At 37.4% G+C, this 8,799-nt stretch overlaps 1 protein-coding gene across 6 annotated transcripts in view; it reads left to right on the top strand.

Annotated features, from left to right (window-relative positions):
• The window catches only part of LOC132828364 (plasma membrane calcium-transporting ATPase 1-like), a 227,553-nt gene extending 219,989 nt beyond the window's left edge, over positions 1-7,564 (top strand). For all 6 annotated transcript variants that reach the window (XM_060845401.1, XM_060845402.1, XM_060845398.1 and 3 more), the window contains one exon: positions 7,252-7,564. In XM_060845401.1, the coding sequence (XP_060701384.1) occupies positions 7,252-7,545 (294 nt within the window). In that variant the 3' untranslated portion in view covers positions 7,546-7,564. The remainder of the gene's footprint in view (positions 1-7,251) is intronic.
• The last annotated feature ends 1,235 nt before the right edge of the window (positions 7,565-8,799 follow it).

Raw genomic sequence — 8,799 nt, 5'->3', positions numbered from 1 at the left:
ACTCCTTTATTCAGTAAGATCGTGCCTGATAAGCCACTACAGCCTACCTTTCGTGCCCTTTCCCCTCTCCTTTGATCCCTTTTCCCTTGCATCCACCTATAATTTCCATCATTTGTTGCACAAGTTTACAACATTTTGCATATATAAAGGGTTTAAATGAGTATCAAGTTTGTTTTCATTGAAACGTCAATAAAAGCTAGATACTTTAATGTTCTCCCAGTTTTTGAGGCAGCTCCATACGACTAATGCATTAATTGACATTTCCTTGTGCAAGTGTTTTGGTGTAGCAAGTCATAAATTTGATTTCATTTTGCTATCTGCTCAGCATTTCATTTGAAATCCATGAATTGGAGAGTTTCTATTTGGTTTTGGGAAAGGGGCAGTGATGCCAGCACAGGGCTTTTTATTAAATACAGGGATGTCACAATGCAACTTGTAACAGCTAGGAACAGAATCCTCTTATATGCGTACTTTTTTTCTTGTAGCTTGCAGCTATGTCTGGTTCTGTATAGCACTAATCCAGTTTTACTGTAAGAAGGACCAAGCAAATCATTGTTGCATCGGAACTATGCTGCTATGACACCATACGATACTGAAATTGTCAAATTAATTTAACCTTTCTTCCAGGGCACAAAGTCTGTCTTCTGTCCTTTTTCTTTTTTTTTGCTGTAATTACATTTTTTATAATTCCCAGTTTGTTGAACATAACGTGCAATATGTTGACTTATTGTATTTTGACATCCCTGTCTTGGCTCAGTGGTGAAAGCCTGAGTGCACAATGAGACTATGATTTCATGCTCAACTTCAAATACTCTTTGCACCTCTGATAGCCGAGTTTTATGGTCTATTAATCTAGCTTGAATTCACGGTGTAAATGTTCGAGTGTAAGCCCAAAACGTTTTGAGGTTTTTCAAGTGTCGGAGGTCTATAAGTACTCTATGCAAATGTTGTAAATTGTCTTGCCTACTAGAACCAGGAGGCATGGGTTTTCCTCTTTTTAGGTATGATAGTAAGACTATAGGATATCCAAGGAAGGGTTAAGAGTTACTAGTAGTACTCCATGCCTGTAAGAAGCTATAATTTGCAAATCAAATTCAGCAGTAGTTATGGGGTCAATTATTAAATAGTCACTTTTATATTGTTTTGTGAAATGGTCTTCACAACTTCCTGAACTGCTAGACCTCCAGTGTAGGCAATAAATGTCTATGTATAAGGAGGGTATTTCAAGCCAGTTACACAAGCATAGTTATTTGGAGGTTGTGTTTTAGGACAAGTGAAGATTATCTTTCCTGAAGGTAACTGTACAGTTGGCTGCATTGCAGGAGACACCAGCAAGTTATTGATCATAGTGTCCAGACTGCACTGTAATAAGCCCATTTATTGAATTTAACATTGTGCCGCTATCAACATTCAATCTTAAAAGGCAGGGAGAAAGTACTGTTTACCTTCCTGAAAAATCACGTTAAAATGTCATTGTCATCATCTTCGGGAGGAATATTTGTTGATAATCTGTGACCGCTAATTACTGGAAATCAGACTTTTCCAGGTAAACTCTTCTTTCTTTTGCAGCAGAAGATGGTGATTGTGTTGTAAAGACTGCAGCCTTTTTACTTCCTTTGTTGTTTTGCAATTGAGCTTTCAGCAATGCTGCTTCATTTCTTGGGAAAGTGATGTTGTATGGAATTCAAAGCCATTATGGTTTTTCTCTTCATTTTGACCAGAGTTAGTAACAGCAAGGCATGTCAGATGTATTTTTAACTTTTTAAAAACTTCTGAGCATAGCTGTTAATTTTGCCTCTGAGCGACAGAGGAGATCAGTTTGAGATTTTAAGTTGCTGCTTCAAAATGGAATGGCAAGTGTGGAACCTCGACAATTTGTGCAGTTTGGTTCTGGGGTAATAACATCACCATTTATTCATTCAGTAGAATCTATAGCCATTTTCAAATCTACTGAAGGAACTCTTAATGTGGCGGAAACATGCCAATGGAATGCCTTTAATCAATCTTGCATGAGGATTAGAAAGCCTTTTTTAGATATTTTCTGATCAGCCTGTTCTGTGATGTTAGCGCACACCTCTGAAGCAGGTAGAACTTCAGCCCAGGCCTCCTGGCTCAGAGGTAAAGGTGCTACCTCTGCCACAAGATTTCACTCCAGGGAACCATGCTTTTTAAAGCATTGGAATAAATTGGAAGAAGTGTTGTGTCCTGGACATTACTGGACTAAATTTTGTTCTTGAGATTTTTAAACATGCCCTGCAATGAAATTTCAGCAAGTCTGCTTTAGCAACTGCCACAGAGCTCCTCATTATCTTCAATTTTACTTCCAATAGTTTAGACATGCATCAGGAGTCCTGTTGAAAATTTTAAGGGGATCAACCAATTACTTAGGTTCTTTTGAAGAAAATTTGAGCATAGCAATTTCAACAATAGAGTGAAATGTGTGCAGAATTTATCTATTTCATCACATTACATTTGATTACCCAGAATGTCATTATACACTGGAAACCGAACTGAAAGGAGAGTGTTACCATTAAAACAAAATGGTTCAGCAACTCTGTGATTGAACATGATGGTTTTCCACTCCAGTGTAAGGTGGAAAACTGCACTCAGCATTCAAATGAAGAGTTCAACAAATTTCAATGAACTCTTGCAATGAAAGAAAATTAGTTACAGGAGTTGACATGATTTGAAAGACAAAAAGTTGTACTGCACAATACAAGATAAAAAGTCTGTACTTACATGGAATCTAATTTCATAGCATTTACATTAATCCTTGAAAAACTTCACTGTATCTTTAATAACAGATCTCAAATATATCCTGCCAATAGCTGAACTGCAGAGACTGTGAAGATTCCAATTTAGACCCATATTTTTGTTCTTTCATTGGCTTATCAGAGGAAAGAAAAATCCCAGTTTGCCTGAATGGTAGTGATAACCCAGTCCACGAGCTGGAATATTTGTTGATCAGCACCTGTGTGGATCTTGAGAAAAGACCCCAGAACCAAGCTGGCTAAAATATTGGTTCCTTGTACATGAATATGGTTATTTGGGCAAAATATGGAAAAATGGAGTCAACGCTTTTATGAAAGGAGAGGAAGAAAATTGGGAGAAGGAAAAATATTCACTTTCTTTTTACATTATAATGTGTATCTCAATAATTTGCATATTCAAAGAAAATAAGTTTTCATAAGATGTCAATTAAAACCAAGTTTAACTTTTCATTTTATCAATTTTTATAACATCAAAAGTTCAGGGGGCATTTTTGTGGAGGTGGGGGGTTAGATTGCCTCAGTTGAATGAATGGGGAAAAATTGGAGGTTGCAACCCTTTTAGGGCAAATCTAAGGATGTGAAAGTATTAGGAATTGGTCCTAATATTTTGTGTCTTTATCATAGGACTTTGGGGCATTCCCAGGTATGGATGCAACATTGTGAGACAGAATTGGGCTTTGAAAAAGATTAAGAAAAAAAAAGTATTGCTTGAAGGCAGCTTCACTAATGGAGTGGATGAAAGACTTCAGTTTGAGGTCAAGATAGTTGGAGATAAATCAATAAATGTGAATAGATAACTAATCATAAAGCTATTGAAGTTTAGACATGAAGCCTGTTGGATAAACTTGTAAAAACAATCTGTCATTGAAGAAAAGTAGATTTTTCGTTTGTGACTTGAGACAAGGACCTAATGATTCTGCCATTGCACTCTAAGAAAAATTAAAATTGTGTGCAGTGGAAACATGAGTGAGAGAGAATTTGTTTGGAATCCAAAAAAGTATTTTAGTTAATGAAGGAAAACTTTTCAATTGGAAGATTTGGCTACACAGGCATTTATTTTGTAAGTTTATATGATTCTTCAATTACAGCACAAGTGGAGCATTGGCATGAGTACTGGGATCAAAGGGAGCTGTTCCATTGCAAAGGACTTCATTTGAACTGTGCTGGGAGCATTGTTCTGGCAAATCGATCAACTGTGACAGTAGAGATGTTTTTAAACTAATGGTGGGTTTTGGGTGGGTATGGAATGTAGGCAGCTGTTTAGATTAGAATTCTCAACATCTACAGTGTACAATCATAGCAAATAGGGTTTGATGTTGATGGGAGGGAGAGAATGTTTAAAAGACGGAATTAATGAGTCTTACTTGAATTCCATAGTATTTGAAACATCATAAATGAATTAATGGCACAAATATAGGATAATGGATATGATCTTACAGCTATTACAGTGCAAAATCTTTACTGACTTCATTCCTTAGTGGCCTTATGCTAACTTTTTAAGATAAATTCTATTGTTTTTGTTTCTCTATCAGAGGAAGTGCTTTCAATCTACCCTTGAAAATCACTGTCATTATAGAACCGCAACAAGGACTAGAACTGTTGTTGAAAACTAGACTGATCATGGATTATGCTTGAATATTGATGGATAGACAACAGTGCAGTCATTGGAAAAGTAACTGAATGATAATTGAATGTGGCATTTTCCAGAAGGAACAAGTGTAGACTGAGATCAAGATTGAAGAGTTGATATGGATGAGAGCAAATATGAAGTCAGAGACTCATAGCCAACATTTCTAAGGACGTGTATTGAAAATCTTGTCTATTATTGTAAGAGTGTCCAGGATCATGATTAAATAGGAAATTGGATGTGTAAAATCATATTGTGCTTTCTGTTGTACTTGTAGCCCAACAGCATCTTCCTTCGAACTGAATTTTTTTTTCTCTCTGTCTAAATGCCACCTTAACTATCAGTTTTGCTTGCTTCCTAATGTAAAAACTGATGGTCTGCTAATCTCAGTGATTTTAATCAAAAGCACAAAAGCTAATTACAATGATCATATTAGACCCATTCCATTTCAGCACACCTGTCACACAAATATCGATAGAAATCAGCAAATGGTTATGTTATTCTATGTACTTTTCTCTCAGAACAGAAGGAGAAGGGTTAAAGTCTGTATCACATGTTTTGGTGACTTTAGGTAGGGGATGTAGGGAAAGGTGGGGAGTCTGATCTAAAGGAGACCACATCCCCTACTGCACTAATGTAGATTTTAATCTATGCATAGTGAAAATGTCATAATCAATCTAAATTAAATCTCAGGTGAGTTCACTCTTCAATTCAACACAAGAAGTAATGATGCACAAACTATCTTTCCAATAGCACCAATTCTCACCAAGAATAATGCAAAAACTGGACTGATTGGGCCATGGCTAATTACTCCTCTGCTTTCCTATCTCACTAACAGTTGTTTTATCCAATGCTCTTCGTGGTCAATCGTTATCCAATGTATGTATTGCTGATCTATTGATCTGCTCTTCTCAGCATGTGGATCTGATTTCTTCTCTTCCCTTTGCTCCTCTCCTCCCCATCCCTCCCCAACCACACCCCCCTCAAAAAAAGTTGTTCTAATAGTCCAGAATCTGTTAGGCGGGTCTAGTATTCTCATCTTCATTTGGCACAGGACACGGAAGAAGCAATCAAAAAGATTCACCAGAGATGGTGAATGGCCAAGTTGCAGTTTGTTATTTGACATGGCGTCTCCAGGTGAAGACAGATTTTTTTTTTCTGTTTAAAGAAGTTTTCTTTGATTCAACAAGTTTGTAGCTGTGTTTTCAAGGGTGCCTTAAACTTGCCACCAATTCAAATATTGGGCCTATACTCGAATGTTTACACATTACCTTCTCTGCTGCACTGCATGTCTGTGTGTTGCTGATCGTGAGCTTGTGTATTGTGATGTTCAGCTTGTCCTGCTGGTTTTACCAATAAAATTACCTTACCATGCAAAAAGTTATTTTGATGACTAGCATGGGAAAATTTGACACTTGATTGTTATGCATCATGGGTCCATTGTGTTGTAGTTTCACTGGATTGTGGTAATGTTTTCCCCTCTGTCTTCACCATTGAAGTGATGCATCTTACACTTTGCTTTAAAATGCATTGTCCAACTTAGGTGATTATTGGTCCATTTTACTTCAGTGCAGTTAAAAATATCTTCTTAGTATTCACATGCTTACGTCTATAGAATGGCAACAGTTAGTGGAACCCATTCAAATAGAAAATAAAATTTAATGTGTACAGTGCAATCCATTTATACATACCCACTTATCCCTGTCTGTCTAATATAAAATACAATACAGTAGTTTTGTCTGAATAAATAACCCCAAAATTAAGTTCTTCTGTTTGAATGCCATCCATTTAATGCCCTCCATTTCTTGGGTTACTTTCTATCATTTTGTACAAATTTGTGCTGTGTTTGACAACTGCTGTTATTACCATGTTAATCCCCTGTTTTAGCCTGTGAAACTTAATTGCACTTAAATCGTAGGAATGTGTTAACACTGTTAGTTAACCATAAAAGATTGGAGGTATAGCTGAGCCTTGGTACTCCAGTGTGTGTATCCAATGTGGTAAGATGTGTAAAGGTATTTCAGGATTCCAATCTTTCCATTACAATCTAGGCTGATGTCTATTAGTGAAATGAAGTCACCTTGTTCCTGAATATTGTAGGCAGAGGCTTTCATTCTGGTCACTTGGCCATTCCTTCATTTGTGAAGTTGAAGTTAACCACTATTGAAAGTTTGGGTGGAAAAAGGGATAGAAGACAATAATATTGCAAGGATATCTATGCATAGCCCAGTCCTTTTGTGACTGATTAATTTACTATATCATTTTCTACAACCCGTTTCATCTTATTTATGTTCTGCAACATGACAGTCCATTTGATTCTTTTACTTTTATTTCACTTTCTCTTAATATCAAGGTTGAAGATATTAAAGGATATTAAATTGGGTTTTATAATAAGATGCTTCCAATTTTTGGTTTGTTAGTGACCTATTCAGATGTTCTCACCTTACGGCTGGTGTCAGAAATTTGGTTCTGAATTTTGCTGTTGGAGGAGAAACTTTAAATTTACTTAGCTTAAAGAATGGAATGTCAGTAAACCACCAGTTTGTCGTCCTGCAAATCAGGTATTGCCCATTTTAAGTACAGTACAGTACATATCAAGCATGGAAAAACCATATCTTTGGAAATTTTTTTTTGAACTAATTTTTATTTTTCTTCATTTGTTACAAGTTTACATTTCCAGTTGTCTTTTGTTTTATTTACAGCTTTCCATTGCACTCAGTCCTGGCCACTTTAACATTGGCAACATCTATGATCTCCATTCTCTCAGCGCACGATCTGCCAAAAATCAATCCCACTGTTCATCACCAAGACCAAATTTTTTGACTTTCTCTTTTTGGCTCCTCTGTCCTACAGATCAAAGTGGTGAATGCGTTCCGCAGTTCCTTGTATGAGGGGATAGAGAAACCAGAATCTCGAAGCTCCATCCACAACTTCATGACACACCCAGAATTTGGAATGGAAGATGACGAGCCTCGGATCCCACTGATTGATGAGACTGATGTAGAAATCAATGGACTTGCCCCAAGCCCACCCAATAAGAATAATAATGCTGTTGACAGTGGAATTGGCCTACCCCTCACAGACGCTAGCAAGCTCGCCTCTTCCAGTCCAGGAAGCCCCTTACACAGTCTAGAAACATCTGTCTGAACCTCTTTCCACAACATCCCCCCCCCCCCCCCCCCCCCCCACCCTTACCACCCTTGCTCCAACTCCCCCAACCACACCCCAATTGGATCTCCAATCCATGAACTTGCAGCTTTCACTCTGTTTTGTCTTGTTTTGCAGGAAGCAAAAAAAATTGAATGATAATTGGCAAATTGACAGGAAGTCTGCAGATCCTAAAGCATTTTATGTAGGATGAGTGAATGTTTCTGGCAATCTGTCATCTGAACATGAAACACTATCTTAAGATTGTAAAACACACCAACTGTCATGCCAGAATAATGTACAGAATGGTGAGACTTAATGGAACAATTTATGTCGACTTTTACTTCTCCTGTCACCAGCACTTTGGAGTTTACAAGATGTCGGTTTCAATTTATTCAAATTGAAAAGGCCATAGATTTTGATAACAGTGAAATGAAATGCCAAAAAAAACACAAATTCTATATTTCCTGGAGAGTGGTGTTTTGCAATATGATAAACAGGAATTGTTCTTGTAGTTTGGTTCATATATGGAGCAGCAGGGAGGACAGATTTAAACTAACTTAAATTATTGTTAGTTTGACATGGCTTGCTGATGACCAGTATTAGGTCACTTTTGTAGCCAACTGCCAAGTGGCTTTCAACATTTCACTGACAGGCAAGTGGCGAAATCTCCTAAATTTCAATGTGCTGGTTGTGCTTCACATCACTTGTACACTATAACTGTCTTTTGGTCTCCTGGCAAGCTGTGATCCATGTCTACAGTAGACTCCCTTTTACAAGTGGTCAGCAGTGATGTTCCAGTCTCAATGGGAAAGCTGTTAAAAATCCTTTGAAGACTATCTTTGTATCAGCAATTTTAGATTATTTGCAGGGTTGGGGTTTGATTGAGGTGGGGAGGACGAGTGTAGAGAAATGGTGGCACTTGTATTTTTTTGGTTGGTCATGGTGACAGATTATAGTTGTTGTTGACTGCCAGATGTTCAGCTTCCCATTTAAAATTGAGTGGAAGCGGGATGTCTAATCATTGGCAGTGCGCTGGGGTATGGTGACATCAGATGCACACTGAAATGTGTTCTGCCTTTTGACAAGGTGACTGATGTCTGAGACTAAAAGTCTGAGGCAATTGACAGCAAATCTTTCAGTCCAATTTAATATAAATGATGTCTCATAAAGCTACTTAGATCCTTCTCAATAGCCTTCTAAATTCACATTTGGTTCATACCTTTCTTCAACAAAAACATAAAGCCAAGTCGG

Source organism: Hemiscyllium ocellatum, chromosome 26 (assembly GCF_020745735.1).
Source record: "Hemiscyllium ocellatum isolate sHemOce1 chromosome 26, sHemOce1.pat.X.cur, whole genome shotgun sequence".
NCBI classification, from domain to species: Eukaryota; Metazoa; Chordata; class Chondrichthyes; order Orectolobiformes; family Hemiscylliidae; genus Hemiscyllium; species Hemiscyllium ocellatum.
This window is presented reverse-complemented; position numbering and strand designations above follow the sequence as displayed.